The sequence below is a fragment of the Nesoenas mayeri genome (assembly GCF_963082525.1).
Source record: "Nesoenas mayeri genome assembly, chromosome: 4".
Lineage (NCBI taxonomy): Eukaryota > Metazoa > Chordata > Aves > Columbiformes > Columbidae > Nesoenas > Nesoenas mayeri.
This window is the reverse complement of record NC_137540.1, coordinates 18,698,138-18,723,502: the sequence shown is the minus strand read 5'-3', so window position 1 is coordinate 18,723,502 and position 25,365 is coordinate 18,698,138. Positions and strand designations below refer to the sequence as shown.

The 25,365-nt window shown below is 39.9% G+C and overlaps 1 protein-coding gene across 1 annotated transcript; it reads left to right on the top strand.

Annotated features, from left to right (window-relative positions):
• Nucleotides 1-1,765: 1,765 nt before the first annotated feature.
• Nucleotides 1,766-24,820, top strand: MGARP (mitochondria localized glutamic acid rich protein; the record flags this gene model as incomplete). The annotated part of the gene is made up of 6 exons (XM_080344025.1): nt 1,766-1,922; nt 3,557-3,660; nt 4,712-4,799; nt 9,807-10,040; nt 23,905-24,063; nt 24,774-24,820. The coding sequence occupies exons 1-6, from the start codon at nt 1,838-1,840 to the stop codon at nt 24,818-24,820; spliced, it is 717 nt and encodes a 238-aa protein (XP_080200151.1). The 5' UTR covers nt 1,766-1,837.
• Between the last annotated feature and the right edge of the window lie 545 nt (nt 24,821-25,365).

Genomic DNA, 25,365 nt, shown 5'->3' with positions numbered 1-25,365 from the left:
AGACAGAACAGGTGACTGAAACTGATCGAGTATTCCATCCGATACACATCATACGTCCTATAAAAGTGGGAGATCAGGAAGGTCTCGCTTTCTTCGACCATGGCCGGCATCTGAAGAGCACCCTGCCTGTCACCCCTATGGTCTGAGGCCTGGTTCCAGACCCTGCATCCCTGAATCCAGTTCCGGTTTGCTGCAGAGTCCAGCCCAGGATGTCCAGAAGCGCTGGGCTGCCCTGGGAAATTTGAGAATGGTTTCATATATTTTGTATTATTTTCTCTATTTATTAGTAGCATTAGTAAAACACTTTAAAATTTTCCAGTATGAAAGTCTCTCTCCCTTTTCCTCCTATTACCTTTCCTTTGGGGGGAGGGTGGGGGGGTTAACAGAGAGCATCTGCCATGGTTTACTGTTGCCCTGCAGTAAACAATGACATCTGGATTGATTTTTTATTTATTTATTTATTTATTTTTAATCCCTAGAGCAGAAATGAATTATTCTCAGAGCCAAAGCAAAAATTAGAGATGGCCAGCCTTTAAATTCTGTGTGAGTTTTTTTCCTTGCTGAGAAGTTTGCTTTGCTCCATGCAGAATCAAAATATATTCTGTATTTTCAGAAAATGAGGATGAAAGTTCAGTCTGCAATCTTGGAGACAGCTTGTTAGTCTGCCCCTTCATAAATGGCTATTACATTGGTTCTCTCGGGAACAGCTTCTCTTCTGTTTTGCAGCTCTTTGAGACTTGTCATATGTGGAGCCGCATCCTGCTGTTCCCCAAGGAGCTGCTCCTTTAAATTGCAATAGTCGGCAGCTTGAGGCATAGTGACGGCTTTGTGGTTTTTCTCCGGGGCTGTAGAGGGGGAGTGTGTGCAGTGCCCTTACCCAGGGCTCATGTGTGTCATGGAGGGGAGGCTGGCTTTCCCGGTCTGCATTTTTGGCATTGCTCTCTGTCTGAGAGGTGTCCACAACCTCCGTGGTGAGACTGCACAGGCGCTGTCAGTCTCTCATGTGAACGCTGCCTTCTGCACATGTCTTGGCCGTCTCTTCAAATGTCAAGGTCAGTCAAGGACAAAGGACAGAAAAATAAGATTGTGACAATCGGCAGAATACGGCATTAAATAAGCATTGTGGGAAGGTCAAAGCTGTGTGTCGAAAAAGGTGAAGTAGCAAGAGACAACCACCTGTGTGGAGGGTGGCTGTGCAGCTCCGACCCTGAAAGACCTATGACTTTAACAGCCAATGTGATCCCACAGTGGTGATTCATTTCCTCCAGTCTTTCACCATCAGCATTAAACTCTCTTGTCCTCGTGTTCAACCCCAGTGCCATTTGCTGTAAATGCAGTTGATTTCTCCAGGAATTGTTGGCAAAGGAATGCTCTTAAAGAACTTCCAGTAAAACAGCAATGTGTTTCTTTCCCCGCCTCCTTGGTAGATGAAATCCTCTATATCTTTCCCAGGACTCCGCGTTTCTCGAGTCGTTCTTGCCGTCTCGTTCTGAGTACTGAGTGCTGACGGCTGTGTGTAATTTCCGAGCAGACGCTCCCGGTGCACGGCGCCATGACCTGGGGAGACACTTCCCAGCTCTGTAGCGGGGGCTTTGCCGCAGGCACGGGGCAAAGGGCCGTTCCGTACCGCCGGCCCCACCGCCCCCGCACCGAACGGGCCGAGGGGCCTCCCAGGTGCACCGGGATGTGCCAGGGGGCGGGACTTGGGATGGCCCCGCCCCTCGGCGGCCCCGCCCTTGCGCATGGGAGGAGGGCGCGGGGAGCCGGTGTCTTCTGCCGCGGTCGCAGCCTCGCGGTGTCCGGCAGCCCGAGGTCTCCGCTCGCGGTCGCTGCCACCATGTATCTCTGCAGGGCCGCCTCGCAGGTGCTGGCCGCTCGCCTGAGCCGAGCCCCCTCTGCTGCGAGCCGCCTCAAGCAGCGTGGTACGCGAGGGCCGCCTCGGAGCTCGACCCGGGGCCCGGGTAGAGGTCAAGGGGACAGCGCGGGGCGGGGCGGGTGGTGACGCCTCCGCCTCTGCGCGACCGGGGGGGGACGCGTGAAGGTCGCGGGCCGGGGGTTGCGGCGGGGAGCGCGCGGGGAAGGTGCGGTCGGCGCGCGCTGCGGCCGTTGGCGCGGTCCGTTACAGCGCGCGGCTGCGGATCCCCGCCGCGTCACGGGCAGGCGGCAGCCGGTGCGGCTGCTTGGCCATCGCTCCCCGCCGCCGCTCGGAAAACGGCTGGCCGGCCGCCCCGGAGCCCCCGGCGGACAGCGCCTGCCTCCGCGCAGCGGGGCCGTGCCCTTGGGAGAAGCGTCCGCGGTGCGGCCGTGTGCACCCACGCTCGTGGGAGCTGTCGGGGTGCCGGTCTGGCGTGACCCTCTCCCGGAGCCGGGGGACTGCCGTTTGCTTCGCTTCCACCTCGTAACGACAACAAAAAGGGGTGAAACCCCAAGGCCAGGTGGATATTCAACGCAGTGGTTTGTGTCGGCCCCGGGAGGGAGCGTGAATCAGCCCGGTGCGTGTCAGCCATGGCTTTTGGCGCATCAGGGATTGTGTAACCAGTAGCAAAAAAAAAAAAATCTTCAGGCCGTGTAGGATGAGTGTAAGCTCAGTGAGTACTCTCCCACCTGTCACAGGCAGCCTTTAAGAGGAAGGCATTAATGAGAAATTAGTACAGAACGTGTATATAAATATAAGACGATGCATTAGGATGCATGACGCTTGAAAAGGAGTCTGAAAAGTGTGTCATGAGACAGATGATGCTAAACGTAATCTGGCACACGATGGCAATATTTTGAGATTGAGGCTGTTTTTGCAGCTACTGATTGCAATGCTCAGAGCGATTTTATGTCTAGCAGCACCCTTTCAATGAATCAATTCTCATCTGTGCTCATCTGGGATGAAGTAGTGAAATTCAGCTGAAAGCTTTGTCGACAAACAGAACTACATGTATTTTTCATTAGTCTCTTTTTGAGATGTACAGAAGAATCCAAAGCTGTGGCAAGCGTCAAACCCATAGAAACAGTGAACAAAAATAAATGGGTAAAGCTGCTGTTTTGGCGAATAAGTACTTGATCAGTGATTACATTGTGTAATCCTGCCTGTTTGCCCTGTTGGCCAGCACTTGAGCTTATGGGTATGTATATAAATGTCAGCAGTCAATTTGAGATTGGAAGCCCGTGAATTCAAAGGAAAAGGCTTTTTCTTGAAGGGCTCTGCTAATAAAGTGAAGACAATTTGTTCTCTGCTGATCATGACTGCTGCAAGACTGATTAATCCTTTTACATTCCTTAGGCAGGAACATCTTTGCGTTCCTTAGTCTACACAGATAACATACAGTACTTGGAACCTGCTAAACAGCGTAGTTCATGGAAAATCTTCCTCTCTTAGGAAGAACTGAGCTATGTACCTCATTCAGTTAGGTACTATGCCCCGTTTTACTCTTGTACTAAACATTGCTGAGCTCTACCTCAGTTTTGTTACAGCTTTTAAATTCATCCCTTCCCATACAGAGTTCAGATTCCATCATTCTGATTTGTGATTGTATTTTACATCAATTTCAATCATGTTTTTTCGTAGCACCTCTTCGCCAGATGGCATCTGGGAGTGTTCCTGGCTCTTCTGGAGAGACCATGATTTACTATCTCCTTGCTGGTGCTGCTGCTTTTGGTGGTTTATTTTATGTAAGTGTTTGGGAATGGGCCTGTTTGTGCTTTCTGAGTTGGCTTTGTATAAGGTGCGTCAACAGAATGCAGGTGTCGTAGCACATAGTTAAACACAGCCAAACTTTAAAATCAGTTCAAGGAAACTAGTGAAACTCAATGCCCATTGCTTGCTTATTTTACTGTTACTCTGATGTGTAGGGCTGTTGTCATTCGTAGTGGAAAACATATTTAAAATTATGTGGAATGGATGCATCCAAAGATGGAATGGCCTCTCTGTGTCAACCACAAATGTTAAGAATATGTTGAAGCAGGCAAGACAGATATAAAATGAGATGTCTGAAGCCACAAGGGGAGAATGTAAACCTTGTTAATTGGGGCACAAATAAAGCTAATAAAATGTATTACTTAGTAAAAGCATGTTAGAGTTTTGTAAATATCTACTTTTGTCAAGCCTTTTGGTAATCATTCTCTTCCCTACATCTAAATATATCACACTTTGTGCTTCATGTCCCTAAAGCCCCCATTTTGTAGCTTCCTTATACCCCATCCAAGATTTGGCATGGTGAGGTAGTGACTAGCACATCCCAAAGAGGAACGTGTTTCTCTCTCGCACAAAATAATCCTTTTGAATGGTAAGTAGGATCTTCTTAGTCTAAATGTCCAATTTGTGTGATTGCATATCTGGAAGAATAATACATTCTCTTGCTGTTACCTTTTTACCATAGGGTTTTGTTTGGTTTTTTTAAGTAATCTGACTGTAATTGTATTTTAAAATACTGTATTCAATTCTTGAAACAGTGCAGAGCTTTGAAAGCTACATGGTATATTATATTTGCTTTCTAACAATGGAGAAATATGAAATGTATAAATATGTTACTATAGTGCAATAGATTCTTTTTTTTTTTAACCTTGTTTAGCATAATTTGATATGGCTTTTAAGATGAGCAGTAGTACTTGTTTAAACAAGGTTTAAAACCCCTTCTCCCCCCTTCCTTCTTTTTTTTTTTTTTTTTGGTAACTTTGTAGGGATCTAGCAATTTATTTTTTTTTTATTTTGTTTTCCTTTCAGGCCTACAGAGTAGTCAGTTCATCCCGCAGCAACTATATTGAACATATGGATATTCTTCACGAGAGAGCTCAGTCACGGAAAGGCAGGGGTGAGTTGAGATCTTCTCTCTTGTTCCCCAGGTACATGAGGGTGTGGAACAGATTTCTACATAGTCTAATCAGGCCTTACCCCTGTCCAAGTCCTCGTCTGAGCTCTGTGACTGGGAGTAAAGACAACCGTGGTTGTGCAGTGCTCTGTAACAAAGTAGCATCTGCACAAATTTTGGGAATGGACTTGGTGTTAAGGCAGTGAATCTGACCTGTGAGCAACGTGCAGGGGTCTATTTGGATAGAAAGAGTTAATGTGAACCATTAATTGTATACTGGGTATTTGCATTTGATTTACTGGAAGCTTAATGAAACTTGACTAAAGGCATAATGCTGTCAAAAACAGTTTTGTTCTTTTGTTTGTTGGGGGTAGGTGATAATATCTTTTTCTCAATCAACAATTTGGCTTCAGGCCACGTGTTATATCAGGGAACCCAGTTCAATCTTGCCGTGTTGAGCGAGGAAAAATACTGTGTTTTTAAAAAAATATTGTACATAGAACCCACTTCTTGTTCCACAACTTTGATTTTTGTCCATTTTAATTTAGGATTAAATGAAAAGCAGACATCACCTAAATGTATGGCAAATTCTTACTTAGCTCTTCATGCTTAAATAATTAGACCATGTTAGTTCAAATACTTGTAATGGAATGTTGTCTCTGTCTCCATCAATTAGTGTTACTGGAGCGCTAATATAAAAGAGAACGTTGGCAAGCATGGCCTTGCTAGGAAAAGCAATTATATTTTTTTTTAAAAAAGGCTTTTTAAAGGATCTTAATATTTTTATTTGGTTGTTATTTAAAAAAATAAATTAATGAAGCCATAGCACTTGAAGCTGCTTATTTTTTCTGATGCTGACATCTAGAGAATTGATTTAATATATTTGAATCCACACAAAGAACAATTTGAGTATAGTATGCTGAGTTTAAATTTTGTTTTCAATGTGAGAACATGCTTTGAATTGTCTGCCTCTGAAGTTATTTACTTTGAAATTGTTATTCTTGAAATTCCATAACGTGACCTTCAGTTTTAGAACTTTAAAGTCACAGATTTTAACATTTAAAATGGCAAAACACCTTAATTTCCTTTCTCTTAAGCAGCTGAAAATAATAATTTTTAAACTTGATTTTTGGTGCTGAGAATTTGGCCTGAATTTGAATGCAATCCTTCCCTGACCCTAAAATGAAAAATCTAAACAGCACCAAAGTAGATATTTCCTTCTAGTCACCTGTTGTTTAGGGAACAAATGAGGATTGCACTCATTACATTCTGACTAACGTAGTCAGAAGAACATGGCAGGTGTGAAAGCATTAAGCAAACCTTCTAGGGCACTCAAAATGATGTCAGTATATTCCCTTTTCTCTTAAGGTTCACTTCTGCAAGGTACTGAGTTTTAACCCATCTCCCAAAATGTTAGTGTGGGATACCAGCATAGCCATGGGTGCTGTTTGCCCACTGAAAGCTGTACCTGTGTTGCCTGAGACTGGGTTAGGAGTACTCGGTGCTCTGTAATTTACTTAATTCTGACTTCAGGTACTCTCTGGCCATCCCATAATCCAAAGCTTTGTGCTGCTTTATGATTTACATGAAAGTCACAACCATTGGCAGAGTGGAGCACCTCCCTTATGAAGAAAGGTTGAGGGAGCTGGGTCTCTTTAGTTTGGAGAGAAGGAGACTGAGGGGTGACCTTATTAATGTTTATAAATATATAAAGGATGAGTGCCATGAGGATGGAGCCAGGCTCTTCTCGGTGGCAAACAATGATAGGACAAGGGGTAATGGGATCAAGCTGCAACACAAGAGATTCCACTTAAATTTGAGAAGAAACTTCTTCTCAGTAAGGGTGACAGACACTGGAACAGGCTGCCCAGGGGGACTGTGGAGTCTCCTACTCTGCAGACATTCAAAACCTGCCTGGACATGTTCCTGTACGACCTCACCTAGGCGTTCCTGCTCCAGCAGGGGGATTGGACTGGATGATCTTTTGAGGTCCCTTCCAATCCCAAACATGCTGTGATACTGTGATTGGCAGATGACTGCTGCCTTCTTTATTATTGATAATAAGAAGTCCAAAACATTTATCCAGCCATACAGTGAACATGACTGGGACTTGTTTCCTTTATTATTCTCAGTTTTGGACTCCTGAATAAATGCTCAACCCAGAGTTTTTAATTCAACTTCTGAGTAGGTAATTCCAATTCACAATACAAAACTACTATTGAATCAGCTCTTCTAAATCCTTCCTCATTCCCAACTGTATTCTCCCAAAAGAGGTTTCTATTCTTTTCCTATGGAATCCTCTGTGTGCTTTCTCAAAAGAATAAACATCACTCTTCCTCCCCCTTTTTCCTGTTCCCTGCATAGTCATATTTTTGTGTGTATCTTGTCACAGAGTGTTACCATAGTATTGCTTTTCCCAGAAGTGCCACTGTAGCCTCTTTCCCTGTGCATTCTTTAGATTCAATTGGTCCTTACAGTTTTTCACAGTAAGCATTGCTGATAAGATTACTTCAAGAAAATGATTTTTAATTGCTCTTAATATTTTAGGGTCACGTAAAATCAAGCTATAGAACAGTGCTAGGAACAAAATGAAATTGTGGGCAGAAAAGCAGCATGCCAAACAGCACATTCATGGCATATTTGCTGCATGTCATTAGTAAGAGTAGAACTTTCTAGCTGGAATAATTTAATATTAGGGAGCCGCTGATCAGAGAGAGAGTCTCCTGATCTGAATTATTTTAGTGGTTTCTAATCCTAAGGAAAATTCTCCCCTTGTGCCCAAACCCAAAATATTCGTTATGAAGAACTACATGTAGCAAACATGGCTGTCAAAGCAAGAAAAACAATCAAATACTATTCTAGGCTTGTTTGTTTGTTAGTGGGTTGAAGTGATATTTAATGGTATTATAATGAATGATATCAGATATTTTTTAAAAGTTCTAATAATAATTTTCTGTAGCTCTTCTTAACTGAAGGCTATTCTCAAATGTATGGAGGGATTTTAAAAGGCCCCTGGCAGAAGCCTGACTCGAAGTAGCAGCAGGAAGTCTGGGACATCATTTGAACTGTAAAATGATGCTTTCCTTGCAGAACATTCTACTTGCTTATTTAGCGAATGCTGAGTTTTGTCTTCCATTTGCATATGTCTCCTTTAAACTTATTCCTGATTTCCTCCTTTTTTTTAGCAATGACTTTTCTTTTTAACTTGATGCAAGCTGATTCAATCTTTCTAATCTGTACTCTGCTTTTACACTTTCCAGACTAAAATACAAGGGAAATCTCTTTCCAAACCTGAGGAAGTTAAATACAAAGGACAGTCGTTCACCATTGCGTACCTTACAGCCTACCTTGGGATGACTTTATACCTCCTATTCTAAAACTCCATACTTGTGAGACTTTAAAAGAATTACCTATGATTGCAAGGCCAAACCATATTGATTTTATTACTGAATCTGCTTTGTAGAAGGCAGTTCTGAGATGATGGCTGGCTGTTCTGAATGAATGCACTCTATATTTGACTGTCCAATAAAGTGTACTGAATGCTGAGCTTGGCTGTTAGTCTGTTCTTTGTGTAATCAATTTAGTTTTTTGAAATATAGCATTCTCTTAAAGGGACATGGTCAGACTGCATAATAGAAAACTTCGATTTTTACTGAGCGATGGATAGACTTGTGTTAAAACCTGAACACAAAGAGATAGGCTTGCACTAGCATAAGAAAACAAAGAAATAAAATTCATCTGTTTAGCTTTTAAACAGATATAAAATAATAAAATAAATTCTGACTGTGTTTCTTTAAGCTCTTTCCTTTCTCTTCTCACTTATTATACACTGGATTGCAAACTTTATTTCCAGTTCTATTTTCTCACATGGTGAGCTGGTTCTAGTGGTAAACTTGCAATGAACACTTGCTATACAACTTTATTTTGTTAACCTGATTTTAGTGCATGTTTGCATGGTGTTTGTCCATCTTTGTGGTTTTGTGCTCTTAGTTATTCATGATTTGTCTCAGCTGAGTTTGAAGTAACGCATGCTTTGGAAACACTGGGTTTTTCAGATTCTAAAGGATGCGACCCACAGCAGTCTAGACAAGTCTTTGAAAGGCAGCTGGGACTTGCAAAAAGTAAATGATCAGTCATGAGTGGTCCTATCTCTAGTAAGGTAAATGCTGACCACTTAAAATTAGCAAGTTATTTTCTTCTATGCCTAGTTTCAATAAGGGCCCACTGATTTATTCCACCAACAGACCTTATCTTTCTCACTTGAGTGCCATGGCTCATGCACTCCCAAGTGTGATGTCAGTGCAATCAATATAGCTTTAAAGAAAGCAGGGTGAATAGGGATAGCAGAGTACTCGTGCCATCATAGAGCTAAGAGATGGCGCAAAACAAATCTAAAAACTAATCACTTGTTGTGCTCTGTGTTATTGTAGTTATTGCCAGCCAAGCTAGCCTACCTTGAAAATAGCCCTGCACAAACTGGAGGCACACCTGGGGGTTGCAGAGATTCCAAGTTGTGAGCCTGATTGGTAATAAACTTCATAAGAGCTTCTAGGCATGGTTGCAAATGTCTTATTCCCAGTGTGGTAGCCCCACTATGGGATGCAAACAAGAATCCTGCTCCCTGTGACGCCTGTGAGTGCGTTATCACCAGCCCTTTCAGCAGAGTGGGTTTGGAGTAATACTTTGGTGTGGTCCTTTCTGATCAATCCCTGCACTTCCACCTCTTGCAGTCACTTGCTTTAAGCCACAGTTTATTTTCTTATTACACTAAAGCAGTTATGAAGCTCAGTAATTAAGCATATGGTTTCCTCTACTTGTAAACATCTTTTGGTGCAAGATTAGGCAATATGGAGGGATTAATTATTGATTTATTGACTTCGTAAATTCTGGTCCCAAAGCTTAGCTTCCCATTTTAAATTTAAATGATGATGATGCTAAGAAATAGTTGATGAATTTGTGTTGCATGCATGTGCTTTACTCTCTTTATTGTATTAAATAAATCCTTAAAAGGTGATGAAGAAGAGATGGCTGAAGTCACTGAAGGGAAGACAGCCATGGACGAGGCTGACGCAGTGGCTGCTGTGGGACCTGCAGCACAGGATGAGAGTTCTAGGGTATCTCCAGAAACTGGAGAGGAGAATGACTTACCGGCTCCAGAGGCATCCCCTGCTGTGGAGGAAGCACAGCAGGAACCTGCTGCTAATGTGGAAGTTGCTGCTAATTCAGAAGCTGCTGCAGTGCAAGGTTAACTTACGATTGTGGTTTTTGCGTGTCTGTGTTGTGGATTCTAAAACTCTGCCTCTTGATACAGAATGTTAAGAACAAATGACAGTATTACTAATGGAGTTTGTTCTACAGTGAAAGCTAATTCAGGTGCCACCTTGACATATCATGAGTGTAAGGTAATTAGGTTTATTAAATCAGTGTCTTTAAAAGCATGCTGCCTGTGGCACCAGAGTTACTGTCTAAAGCTAGTAGAATGAGAAGTTTATTTCACTACCCCATTCTATTTCTTTAAGATCTTACATGAAGGTCAGTGTGTAATATGATCAGTTCAACAGTTGTTTCAGTGTTCTAGTCCTTAAGGGTTTGTCAAGGCATCGAAACTAACTCTATTTCCCTGGCTGTTCCTAAGATACTCACCCCATAAAATTATAGCAGTTCTGCCCATGTAATGTCAACATAATCTTGCATAGCAAACAAAATGTTATTGTGAACTCGGTGTTAAGGGTATACTAGGCTTAAAGTTTCAAAATTTGATAAAGCATCAAATTAGTATTAAGCACTTACATGATTTAGTGGCTACATATCCAGTGTTTTGAACTGTCAGGGGTTTTGAAATATTCTGGTTTACTATACTTTTTAAAAATTACAATAATAGAGATGCAAAGCTATCCATAAGTTGCATAAAACACAGGGTTATAATTTAACTTCATTTTTTTTTTTTTTTTTCAGCAAGCTCACTTTTTTTTTTTTTAAACTGCTAACTTGTAAGTATAGAGCAATGAATTATCCTTTTACATCTTTATTTGTTAAAGCTAAAGTTGGAAGGGACACACAAAAAGAAATTGAAATTTGTCAGTAGATAGGGAAGGCAGTAAATGTTTTCATCTTGTGTCTTCAGTTAAAACACAAACAACAACAAAAACTTGTGAGCCTATCATGAAAGGGAAACTTCAGTCCAGTTCTTGCTTTGGAAGGGAAGACTTCACTGTGACAGTAGCAAGTATTGCATACACTGGGTTTTCATCTCGACTTAAACATGGAATCTTTACTGCACACCTATGTTTCACTTTCTTTTAGAAAACAAACATCTACTTGAGAGAGTATATCTAAAATGCAAGTCAAACTGAGATTTAAAGTATTTTGACTACTAGTCCATGGGAGGTTATCATAGCACCTTGAAAAGTATTAGCCGATTCTGGAACTGGTTTTGCCTTTTTCCTTGGTGACGCTAGTGAGGAATGGATGCATCTTAATTGCATTTTCAACAAGTGAACTTGAGAAATGGTGCAGCACTTCAGATGTCTGACTTTTATGAAAGCTCTAGGTATGAATGGGATTTAGTTCATGTCTGAATAGCTCCTATGTTGTCTGCAAAACAATCCATTACAAATGACATTTTAAAACAACACTTGGTCCAACCTACTGAAGGTAATATAGCAATAAAAAGTACAAGTAAGTATATTACTGTTTACATATACAAAATATTTAAAATACCTAAATCCTTAAAAATTTCAATTTCTGTGGAATATTTAGACCATTTCATTTAGAAAGGAAGTAGTATGTATATGTTAAGGTTAGTGAATCAGATCTGTTAAGAGATAATGTTTTAACATGTCTTGCAGTGTTTACCTCTGTTGCTCTACCGAGCAATTGTAAAATTTCATTTTAAGGAGTGAGCACTTGCTTGTATCTGGAAGTGGTTGAATATTCCTTTCACATTGCTTATCTAGAGGTATTTGTTAGCTGTTGGATAGGGTAGGATCTTCCGTATGGTAAATATTCCTGTTGCTCTGTTGAAGAGGAAGCAGCTACAATCTTCCCTGAGAAACATTGTGCGTAAGTGGATTAAGTCTGAGGATCTAATTGTAGATGTGGTGACTTCACGTAGTTAGTGCTCACTTGTAAGAGTCAGTATGTCTTGTAACTGTTAATTATTGCTGGTGTTGACTGGAAGTGGATGTGCTATTTAGAAACTACTGATTTCTTAGATCTGTTTTTTCTGGCAACATACTTACTGAAGAAAATGACACTAGAATGGCACTTCTGTTATGCTGATATTTATAGGGGATTCTGAGGGTCATTTCAGGTGTCCTCTGTCAAATCTTACTGCAGTGCTTATTCTTTGCTATGTGGTAAATCTGGTGGAAATGAACCGGTGGGATATAAAATTGTTGAGAAACTTCTGCCTGTTGTTTCAGCCAACTTCCTTCCACCCTCTAATCAGGATATTGTGTATTAGCTAAAACATTGTACTTCACCTCGGTAATTACTAGTTTCTAAAGCAAGGGAGCGTTCTCCCTGACGTAGTGTTGCCAGTTCTCCTTTGCATTACTCGGTTGTTAAAACTTGGTTCTGAGAACAGTTCTCTCATGCCACTGGTGCCTGGTGAAGACTGGTGTAAGTAATTGTTCTTAACAGGTGTGCCTAGATGAAGGGTGAACCCTGTGAATCTCTTAAGCAGTTGTTGTGAGGTTCTGTGACTTCTGTGTAACCTGAATCCTGCCCTGGGAGGCTGCAAAGTCTGCAGATTCTCCTGCCACCAGGTCACATTAGTGTTCCTCTGCTCCTCGCTCTCATCTCAGCCCATCTGCAGTAGACCAGCAAGGCCGCTGAAGTCGTTCTTCCCTCTGTTCTCTGAGGAGATGATGGGTGTCTCTGGCTCTGGACCTCGTGAAGGTTTAAACAAGCAGCACGTGGTCTTGCACATGCAAGCTTAAACCAGTGTCTCTTTCCTTTGAGCTATGTAAAGGCTCATTTCCATTGACATGATGTTTAAAATAGAATAAGGTGGTATTTTGATTCAAAAGTCCTCCGCTCTGTATGTACCACTTCATTCAGTGTTTCTGTGCAGTAAACAGCTGTGGGATTTTTTTAAATAATTTTATAATTAAAATCCTTCTGGAAATACCTTCCAGTTTTGCATTTAACCATCTTCATCATTTGTGTTCTCTCCATTTAGAGGGAAAAAGAAAGTGTATCCATGTTTTTTACTGAGGAAGAGAAGTATTCTTCTTTCAGAACTTCCAAGGGAAAAGCAGACTTCCTTTGAAAAATAATATTTATTTAAATAATTTTTATTAGTTTTGTTGGTAGCTTGATGTTACTTCTGCAGATGAAGGTGCAAGAATTTTTATCATTATTAGTGAAACTCTGCTTTTTCAAATGCAATTGTTTCTTTTAATCTCTAAGACTTTCTGTAATATGTTTGGAAGTGCAAGGTATGTAGCCAATAGATGTTCATCTCCAGCATGTATATGTGCATATGTATACAAATAACATAAATGTGTTACTATACATGGCTGTGCAAAAAACCTCAAACCAAAGCAAAAAAAAGCCCTGATCTTGGAGGTTGGTACTTAATACTTAATTAGGTTAATTTCATTTTTAGAAAGTTAATTACAATTGTATCTGGCTGGAATTATCTCCTTGCCTCAATTTAAGCAGTTTTCAACCTGCTACTGGTATCTGAAATTTTGGGAAATGCTGTTGCTGAAAAAGAAGGTGGCATTATGCCATGTAACTCTGTTCCCAAGATTTAGCTTCCTTTAAATTTTCATCTTCTGTACTTTTTTGTTACTTGGACTGTCACACTGTCACTCTGGGTTACTGCCTCATGTTGGTAAGATTCCTACTGTTCTCATTTTAGTGTACACTATAAATGAAGACCAATTTGTCTACAGATAGCACAAATGCTATAAAATGCACAGATTGGCAAGGTGCTATTTGGATGAGGCAGTGTTGTTGCATTAGTGACTTCTAGTTTTTTGGTTGGTGCTATAAACTTTTCTCCAACTCTAGTATTGAGGCTTGAGGATTTGGCCATTTTGACTGCAAAAGCAATTAGTCTGAAAACGTGCTTTCTTGGACTTCTGCAGCATAGGTTATTTTCTAATTTTGTCAGTATTGTAGGATATGGTCTATGTTTATTATTTCAAACACTATTTGAGTAACTAGTTTTTGGGGGGATTAGTGTGTGAATGTGCCCATATTTCCATGTTAAGCTTCGAAGGGCATTACAATGCCATTTGTCTGCAGCCTAGAGAAACAAATACAGGCTGCACTGGGCAGGAGTTACTGCTTTCTGGACGGGACTTTTGCTGACCCAATCGCACAGTGATGCCAAACAGACAGAAACACGTGATGCCATCAGCGTATGTTGTTTTTGCTTGGTAGGTTGCCAAACTCTGGATATGTATTCAAATGCTTTCCCATCTATTCTATGACACTGGGAGTATTTTGGAGATTACTTCAAGGACTTTTCAGCAATTTGCAATGGCTCATGCTTATTCAGAGCTCTTCAGAATGATGTTGCTCAGTAGAACAAACACGTCCTGCTCAGGTTTTTTTGTGTGAGATGGAGAAAGGAGGAAAAGCTGTGCAGCCTGCAGCTCTTTACAGCCTTAGGTGCTGGGGTGAGGTGCAGTGTGGATAGGGCTGGGCAGACCTTACCCCTTATGATTATACCACTTGTTCACAGGTGGACCTCATGAAAATAAATACACTTTTTTTTAATCTCTTCTCAACCTTGCTTGTAGAGGACAGAAGCATCTCATAACAGGCCTATTATTTGTTATTGTCATGTGTAGAACTTCATTGCATTAAATGTGTCTTTAGATGAAGATTGCTGTAATGGAAGACAAATAGAATCAGCGAAAGTATTCATATGGTCTGATAAAATTTGTGCTCTATTACCAACTGTAATAAAGGTTTTCTATTCTGAATCTCCTTTTAGAGGATTTTTTTTCCTTTTCATTGATTATGGTAGACTAAGCTATCTAGATTAGGCTCTAGAAAGTTGAATTATGTGAATTTTATGCTACTGGGGAAGTATCCATATCTATGGAACTTCTGTGGGGTATTTCTGCTTCGCATTTATCACTTTCTTTATCTGTCCCTTGGGCTGCTGCATTTATCTTACATCTCTCTGATTGTCGTACCCTGGCCACTATTCTCTTATCTCTACCTCCTGTTTTTCTTCCATAAAACTGAGCTTGTAGATGAGTTGTCATAACATAACTGGAAATATCTCTGTAGGAAGAATGTGAATGGTATTTATTATAGAAAATACCTCTGTAGAAGTTATGAATATCTGAAGACACAAGCTGGTAAAGGGAGAGACTGTTCAGTTTTGATCAGCTTAGCTGAAAAGATAATTTTACAGCATTAACTGGGCTGGGGAGGAAGATCCCGGTAAAATGAAAAAAAACGCAACAAACTTAGAACTTCCCAGCTAAGAGTGCAAACAAATAAGTGGGGGAGAACTTCATAAAATAAATGTCTTTCCATTTGTCTGCTGTGGAACAAGGGGACAAGTAGCCTCCCAAAAATACTGAGGCTGGTAAAATGACTTGAAGTGAATAATGCCTAAATGATTGTCACTATTAAGGAGAAAATGGATTTACTGATTCTTACTAGTAGAATATTTATAGCTCATTGTCAAGATTAAAAAAAATCCAACAATAACTTTATTTCTTTAAATTGGAAAGCAAGAACTCAGGTTGGTCAACAAAGCCTGTTAGCATTTACTTAAGTAGTAGTACCTGTGGTGGCAGTTCAAACCACAATGGTGGTAATGATGGGATTTTTATATTAATTTTTGGTTAGTGTTTTTCATTGCAGAGAGAAACACCCTTTTCACAAAACAGCATGCTGAACTTTGCTCTTTTGAAAAACAATATGAGTAAAACTTCATGCATGACTTTATATAGAGTGTTAAAAAATGCCTAACTTTAATGAAAAGGTTTTTTTAGAACTTCTGAAGGATTTAATAAATCGAATTATTATCTCATTTTCACATATGCTGTTTATGTTAACTTGCACTAGTTTTCCTGGTGATCCATTCCCATCAGCAGCTAGATGTTTGTTTAAGAAAACCAACCAAACACAATGTAACTTACTTCTCATTGCTACAAATCCTTGTTGCAGAATAGAAAAACAATATATTTGAAATTGTATGAAGTATTGTATCGTATTCTGGATTAATGTGGTATGCACTGTGTTGTGCTTTTATTCTGATCACTGCAGGCATCTCTGAATCCTTTTTTAATAATTTATTGCAGAATAAGCTCTCTTCAAGTGAGTCTTTGGTCATTAATATGAACTAACACGGATTTTCTTAGGACCTAGTGACCTAAATTAGGCACAAGCAGCCTGTGAAGTGTTTGGTTGAATGAAGTTGTTCTTTTCTTGCTGTATGGAGTGAAGAAATTTTATTATCTTGAAAAAGTGCATCGTAACACTGTGATTTAGGCACTCATCTGAACATCATGGATTTTTATTTGGATTACTTACGGTTGACTTGCAAAGAGAAAAAGCTTTCATATTTTTATAATGGCAGGATTATTAGGAATCCCTGTGTACTTTTGTTTGTCAGTTTCTCAAAGACCTTGGGCTCTGAACCTCTGGTTCGGCTTTAGCTTATGGAATGGCTGCAATGTCAAAGAGAGGAAGCTCCTGACACCTGTGGGCTGTGACGAGGCATTGCGAGGTAGGGAAGGTTGTGACTGCCTTCTTTTTTTGTCCAAAAAAGAGGGTGGCTGGGCCAGTGCAGTTGCACAAACGATTTCTTGAGAGCAATGTGAGCTTCAGCAGTTGCCAGCCACTAGTTCCTGTCCTGCACGTTCGAGGAACTGATGGGACTGAAAAATAACCAGTGCTTTTCTAAATAATGGTTAGTTCCATGATTTGGTTTAGCATGTAGATCAGAGAGGTTTATTTTTTCTCACCTGAAACTCAAGTGCTGAATTCACAGCGTTGGTTTTGTGGTTAATTATCCTACAGATTTGGCTTGAAAAGAACAATGTTTAAGTGTTAGGTGTTTTTTGTTTGTAAAGAAATGGATAACATACTCTAGGTTATTATAATGCTAAATGGTCACTGAATGAAAGGCCACTGAGCAGAGGGAGAGCATTTCAAATAGTCCTGAGTGACGTTCCTGGTGGTTGTGATATTCCTGGTGGACCCACCTGGACCTGTTCCTGTGCGACCTCACCTAGGTGTTCCTGCTCCAGCAGGGGGATTGGACTGGATGATCTTTTGAGGTCCCTTCCAATCCCAAACATACTGTGATACTGTGGTATCAGCAAGCTTTGTGTAATGAGCTCCCCCTGTCTTCTTGGCCAACGAAGCCTGAAGCACCTGCTTACTTCACAGGGCTGTATACACAGTTTTACATGTTTTGTCCCAAACTGACATGGTGATGATTATTTCCCCCCCTTCCTGTTCCTGAGGTGGCCGATGGGGGTTTGAGCAAAGAGAGGAGGTGCTGAACCCAAGTCAGCTGTACTTGGGCTGGCAGGTGGCTTGTGATGAGAGGAAAGAAGGGGACATCTGCTGTCACCACCATCTCAGGAGTTAGAACAAAAGCCACTGTTGAACAAACTTAATTTCCATTTCCCTTAAAGCAGATATGATGGAACCAAAATGTGTTAAGTTGGCCTTAAAGGGAGTCACAGTTTCTTACAGCTACCGTTGTGCTCTCCTCTGGATTAGATCTGGGGGAGCGAGTTACCCCACCTCTTGTGCACTATTTCGCAGTCTCTTGCAAAGATGTTCTTTAATTCCTTGTTAAACAGGGTAGAATTTGACTTTTAAAAAGTGAATTCTACTCCACTGTCAGTTTTCCATTAGTGTGTCTTTAAACTATGAAAAGGAAGAGGGAATTTTTTTGCTCTGTTGATCCTAACACTTCAGGGGACATCCTGAGACCCTACGTGGAGCTTACTGAAGAGAAGCTTTTCAGCCTGAGGAGATTAGGTGAAGAAAAGCATCAGGTTCTGGTATGATTAGTTCTCTAAAAAACAGTAAATGAAATATTTTTTGTTTTCACAATTAAAACTGATGTGTTTGGGGTTTTGTTTGTTTGGTTTTTTTGTTTTGTTTTGTTTTTTTCTTTGGAATAACTGTGGCATTGGTTATGTTATAGGCAGCTTGAAATATCAAAGCTTTCTTTTGTACTCCAGCTTTGGTTTGTGTGCTTCAGGCAGATTCCATTTGTATTAGGCTGGCTGACTTGTATTATTTTAGCTTTATAAAGCCAAATTCTTCTGCAAATTTATATTTTTAAAAGTAATTGAATCTGACATTCTGCATTAGAGATACCAGCCTCCTATTGACTTTTTTAAAAAAAATAATGATATGAAGGCTACTGCTTTAGGTAAAATGCTTCACTTAGAAAAGTGTATTTTAAAATATCTTTACAATTGCAGGAAACCAGTGCCTGTTCAGATTTTGTTGTTGTTGTTTCTAACTGGAAATATCACTTTGAAAATTAATCAAAGGATTAGGATTAGAATAAAAATGTGATAGTTTTAAATATATTAGTAGGGAAATACAGAACTGGGGAAAAAAATATAAGCTGTACTCCTGAGAATGCTGTGGTTATCTTGCATGATCTTGTCATGAAACTTCCAACCTGGGAGGAAAAAGAATTCCTACCTCTTCCCAAGCAAGGAAGAAACTGCACATAGCTTTCGTTATAAAATCTGGAGCAGCTCTTCTTCTCCATATGTATTGTAAATAAGAAAAACATACTTGTGAAGTCACTTAAAAATACAAGGTAAAAGCTTAAAGGCTGGATAGATTTAAAAGTCTAATATAAAATTTTGTTAAATTATGCCTACTGGCTGTTTGCATCAATCCCCTGTGAATTGGTATCAATAGATACTACAAGTAATCAAACATTTCAACACAAAAGCACTCTGAACAAGGAGATTATTGCTGTAGTGCTGAGTTGACTGGCCAAAGGTGGTAAAAATTTTGCTGTAGGTGTAAAATTCTGAATTCCAAGAGTGTCCCCTCACTTTTGAAAAAACTTGGACTTCTTCTAATGCTGCTCTGTGAGAGGCAGTTTCCTCTCTTTTTTGCGCATTAAGAGAGAGATGTATTTCTTTCAGTATGTGAAGTGTTTCACCTGCCTGAGGAAGGAGGAAAGCAGTTATTTCCTTTCTAGAATAGATTCTTTCTACATGCAAAATAAGATTGTTTAAATGAGGACTAAAGAAACTTTGGTGTTGTAGGAGAGGAAGGTATCCTGCTCCAGGAGTAGTCCAGGCTTGCTTAGACAGAACTTCTCAATTTCAGCCTGTCTGCTTATTCTTCTGGGCAATGCTGACATGACTGTAGATGAGTAGAATAAGTAGTAAACTGTTTGGTTTTTCTTCTTGATCTCATCCTATTGCTCTCTTCAGCAATCCCGGTCAATGAAAGCTGACATATGAAATAATACGTACGTATTGGACAATTGGTCATTTGCTTTTTTGGCTTTCACACATGATGTATGAAGTGACTTGGAAAAATCCAGATGTATGAATGCTGACTGCTAAAGCCTGGCCATATATGCCCTGTAGAAATGCCATCAGAAACACTATTTTCTATGAAAATTCTTGCAAGAACCAAGTTCTTGGCAGATTTCACTTACCATCATTAGTGCCAGCTCAGTTTGCTTCGTATCTCCCTTACACCTGCCTGCTCAAGGTTGTCCTATAGCATAGTGTTTCCCAGGCAGCAGGACATGACTGCCAGTGTAAGCTGGTTTAATTTCAGGCTAAAGCTTTGTGTTCCAGACAAAAACCCAGGCTGATTCTGCATGAAAACTTGCTTGGAAAGTTGAAAAGCTTGTTTTAAATGCTTGAAAGCTTTGCAGGAAGATACTATGCAAGCAGTAGGATCTGGGTTCTGAAAGTCAATCCATGTGCATGGGGTTTTTTGTTGGTTTTGTGCTGTTTGTTATTTTGTTTGGGTTTTAAAAAATTATTGTTATTATTATTATCAAGAGAAAGTCAATCTGTGCATGTGGAGTTTGTTATTTTTTATTATTAGCTGGAGCAAAGATCAGTCAGTCATACAGGTCATGCAAGTCCCTGCTTATGCTTCTCTGGTCTGCTGAGGGAATGCTGAGCTCACCAAAATTCAGACAATTCAATTGAAGATCATGAGGATGCAGAAGTGCTCTGGATTTGGAATGTTTTCTGTTCTACTGTGAATGCACAGAAATGTAGAGTCCTGTGCTCCCAGTGCTGCAGCTGTAGCACTTCTAAGAGTAAAAATTGCGTCTTTAAATATTACAGGAATAACTATACATGAGGCAGCTTTTTTTATTTTTCTCCTGAAATGATAGGGATAGCTTCCTAAAAGTTATGTTTCTAGGTGGAACTAGATGTTGGATGTCATACTAATAAGCTACTGAAGCTTCCTAGTGCCACTGCCTTATTGGGAAAAAAAAAAAAAAATTAAACCCCCAAAACTTCATTTCCCTTTGTCTGTAAAATCAATTTCCTTTTCCGTATTTACTCAACTCAAACCAGATGTGTTTTCATAACATAAATGGTTTGGTATTGTGTTTGGTGCATGTGTAATGTGCTGCTGGTGCTGCCCCATCATGTTCTGTTCCCTCATGTGCAATTTGGAAGGATGTGTTTCTTCTCAAAATGGTTATTTTGTAAGGTAGAGGAGCTAAAGAGCACTTGAGAGTGCATATAACTGTCCAGGGCAGAAACAGGTCATATTTTCACTAGGATTCAGAGTTACATGTAAGCAATGGATATTGCAAAGATGTTGATTTAAGTACTGATGGTTGTGTAGTGGAAATATGTCAGGGGTCTAACCAGCCTGAGGACTTTTGTCCTCGAAATCCTCAGTATGTTAAAATCCCTTTGAATGCTTCAGAACAGCTGTTTATGCAATATGCAAAGCCTAACCACTGACATACAGTTAGTAACCATGATTAGTTTACAGCTAGTAAATGTGATTAGTATGATTTTTCTGAGGTTCGAAGTCCTTTTCTGTTCTGAATGCACAAGAAGGTTAAGCTCCTAATTCAATGCAATAGTATATTCAAATACCTGGCAAAACTGAAGAAAACTGTAGCCACTGATACTAGGATGTAGCTACTTATCTCAGAGGGAAACTTAAAGTTGGCATAAGAAAAATAAATATCAACCTTTCAGGAAAAATAGGTAATATACACAAAGGCTGAGATTTTGCTACTGGACATAATAGTTTGTATGAAATGATGAAGCATATAACTTCTGCAGAGTAATATATTCTATTAAGGTTTGGGGGCAATGGAACAAAACACCCAGTGAAGTAATGCTATTGATGAATGATATGAGGTTCCTCCCTGCCCCTCTCAGATTAAGGAGAAGTGGGGTGGGGGGGAGAGAGAAACAAACAAAACACTTTTGAGAATATAATAAGAAACCAAAAAAATCAAGAACATTACTATTTTTAGCAGTTTTAAAATTGTATGGGTTGTAGTGAATCATCATTTGACTGACCAATTTAACCGGAGCACTGCAAGTGGGTGCTAAAGATGTTAAGGAGCTGAAGGAATATTGTATAATATCTATAATGAAGTAGCTGGGCATTCAGTGGAAAACATAATATAAACAGCACTTAAATACTGTCTGTCTTCATTGCACAAAAGCAGTTGCACAATGCAGATTATTTTGTTCAGCCAAAGCCTATAGAAGTTGTAAGCAAGCTGGTGTAAATAGAGAACATGGGTCGTAGTCATCGCTGCACAAGGAAATACCGAGACTTCAGAATTTCAAATTGATCAGCATTCAGACAATAATGCAGAACCAGTTAAGATGCTGTAACTTCTCTACAAGTCTATCTTGAAAAAATACGGAAGCTCATGTTTTTAGTATTTGAACTAACAAAAGTTAGAATTTATTTAAATTACATCTATTGATTTCTGTAGAGTTTCATGACAGGATTAACAACTTTGCAATAACTGAACAGTTAGTAAAGTGAAATCCTTCTTCGAAAGATTACAGACAATGAGTCATCATTGTACCAGCCATTGATTAAAATCTCATATGAAATAGGATGTTACTGCAGGATTTTACATGAAACAACTGTGGGAGATTAAGCTGGACTGATAAAATACGAAATGCATGCAGATTAAAAAAAAAAATGGGGGAAAAAAAAAAAGGAGGGAGTAGCATAGCACTGAGATTAAATTTATCGTTCAGAGAAACAACAAGAAGTTCCTAAACTTTGTAATGCTTTGTGCTACTGGCTGGTCAGCAGCAGAGGGTGTGAGGGGCTCCAGCAGAGAAGGGGTGATATGGTTTCCCGATTCTGAAAGAGGTGGGGAATTCCTTCTCAGCTTGCCAGGTAATTGTCCATCTGGTGTTCTCCTGGGATCACAGCACCTCCCAAGAACAGAGAAAAACATGTTCACCTGGTGAGCGGGATGCTGAGTGCTTGTTCCAAGACTGAGCCATATACAAGCCACCAGAAAATACAGAGATATTTTCCGGTATGTCAGATTAATCCTCAGAGTAGCTTCCATGGTCATAGACTGGTATTTATCTTCATGGTGCTCAAAGCATCAAGAGACACTTTGTAAAGGAGTGGTGCCAAAATAATCTTCATGGGCCAGTCTGAATCTTTGCTGGAGGTGACGCCTTGAGGGATGCATAATGAACTGGTGTAAGCTGCTGTGAGCACGTGTAAGCACACGTTGCTCTGCGCTTGTGTGTCCAGACCATGAGCTACTTCCAGCTTTCTCTTCTGGGAAAGACCACTTCAGCTGTGGCACCTGCAAGGTGGCTCCTGCAAAACTCCAGCCACGTGTCCTCAAGGAACAGATGTGCAAGCCACTCAAAATTACCGTCTAGAGTTTTCTGTGGTAACCAAGGACAACTACTCCTATCTACAGATGCAGGTTTTCAGAAACATGATCCATGTTGCAACAAGGCCCTTTGTATTTTAGGGAGTGACAACTACTCTGCAGAGACCTGGATGGATACATGGTGAGGAATCTGTATTTTGTTGTAGTAGCTTGCCTTTCTGATAGCTATAAAGAATATTTTGGACCAGAGACAAATCATTCAGTACAAGTGGCGTAAGTGTTAACATTTGTTTTCAGCCAGGTAGGTGACAAACACAATTCCCTTTCAAAGGAAGTAGGGTTTTATTAAAAAGCAGGAAAGTCCACGTTGCTCCCTCTACTTGCTTACTGGTCTCCTCTTCTTAATGTGAAAGAAATTAAACACTGAAATGTCACAAGAAATAAACAAAAATTAGCAAGATCAAACACTATAAGTGAGAGAGAAGGTTCAAACTGAATGTTTGGTGTTGCAAACTCAAAACCAGCATCTTGTTACCACAGCAAATATACTGCATTACATCAAGTGATGTTAGCTATAAAATATCTAATTTTCTGAATTTTAAAAATACTATTTTTATAGCGCAGCTGTTTCCTATACAGACAAAGGTAGCAATTCCTGTCTTGTTGTTTTTTTTTCCTGTTGCTGCTTCAAAATTCAGTTAGTATATAGACATGTTCCATATTATGGACTTTGTATACAGATAGATTGTTTTATTCTTAAGGAGTATTGAAAAATGGTGAGTTGGCAATCATGCTACACTGGAATTGCAGCCTGACACTTCAGCCTGGTGTTGGGACACTTCTACGTTAAAACTACTCATAACATCTTTGCAAGGTTATGGGGAGTGTGTGTAATGTCCTGTGGTGTTGATCAGACTAGGATTATTTCCAAGGAAACTTTACAATTACCATCTTGCACATCATTAATAATTTGACAGAAAACAGAAAACAAAATGAGGGCATCTGTAGGATAATACGTACTTTAGAGAATATGTACCTTTATCTAAAGAAATGAAAATAGCTCTTGCTTATAGTTTTCAGCCCTAGGGTTGGGGAGAGTCAGACACTGGTCATGACTTCTCTGGAATTCCACTTGCAAACTTTTATTTGCATGATAAGATTTATACATGTCATAGATTCTGTTGCCTTCAGTTAATTCAAACACCTGTGTTAGGCAGGTGAGAGAGCCCTGACTTCTCTCCTTCATTTACATAGGTGAATGGAAAGACAAGACAATTATTTCTCTAATTTGATTCATAGAAACTGTGAGTGAAGTCTTGGATGTTGCAGCTTCTTCTGCCCAAGAGGAAAACTCAGATGCTGTCGAGGAAGGAGTAGCCTCAGCAGCTCAAGACATTTCTGACACACCCTCAGGGAACCAGGACATTGATGCTGAGGAGTCGGGGCGAACGTCAGAAGGTGCAGGAGTCCAGCTGGGTCTGAAATGTTTTGTCTGTGAAAAACACTAATGGCTGCTTTCCCTGGATGAGCTGCAAGAACATACAGAACTTGAGTGATGCATAGTGTCTGCTAGTGATGACTGTGTTTGCCTTTGTGGTGTTAGCATAAAATTTAATTTTGAAATTATGTGCAGTGCAATAGAAATAGGCATTACTAAGTTGGACCATGGGAATGTTTTGAGCTCAGTGCCCTGCGAAGGGGCTAGAAGTTCATTAAGAACAAGAAATCCTTCTTTGTGCTGCATGTGACTTAACACCCTGTGAAAACATGTGGCTTAATTTAAAAGGCAGAATTTTTGTAAATTACATTGGTGTCAAGAAAAATACAGAGCATGTGATATTTGTAAACCTTACAGTGTTTCAATGCAGCTGTAAGTGATCTTATATTGCCATTGAAGTTGAATGATACAATTGGATGCAAAGAAAAATGTGTTAAAATCATCACTGCAGAGGTTTTTAAAGGAGTTTAGAAGTTTGGCCTCTGAACTGTTTAACACGTAGAATTAGAAAGCTAAAAGGAAATATATCTGCATACCAAAGGTGACTTTGTAAATTGTATCCCATTAGTCCAATGGATCCTTTGGGCTAAAGGAAACAACTGACTTAACTATTTGTTGTCAAATGAGTTGTTTCCAATGTTTCTTACTGCTGTTTTGTGTCCATTTTCAGTTTCTGTGGAGGACAAGACACCTGAAGAAGTGGCTAAGGAACCCTAAAGGTACATGGTACAGTTGCAGCATGTGGTTTCCTACTCTCACCTTGCTGTTTTTCTTAGTTAGTGGCAATTGCAGCGTCTGGTAAGTCTGCACATGCACTCTGATGGTGAATTTGTATTTCTGCTCCCACCAAGTACTCTGCAAAAAACAACTTGGCTGAAGTATTTATTACTGTTTGGGAACCATTGCTGGCAGCTTTTAGAGCTTAGGGAGCAAAACTTTTCTCTATCAATTGTCATGCAGTTTACTTGATCTTAGTCCCATGCAAACTAGATTAAGACCCAAGAGTTGTAACTTTCTCCTGGGCAAAAAGTGTTCTTTGTATATTGATTTAAAATTATATGGATATTTGACTTCTAGATTATTGCCTTACACAAGTGAACTCCTCTTTTATTATCTTAGGTGTAAACACAGTGAAGCCGTAACCTTCTGGCCTGTTTTTTTTCTTTTAAGACATTTAAGATTAGTCCCTCTGCACTTCTAGTTTGTGCTAAAGAAAAACATTGAATACATTGTTCTTACTGTTTTGCTGTTATCTTGTTCAA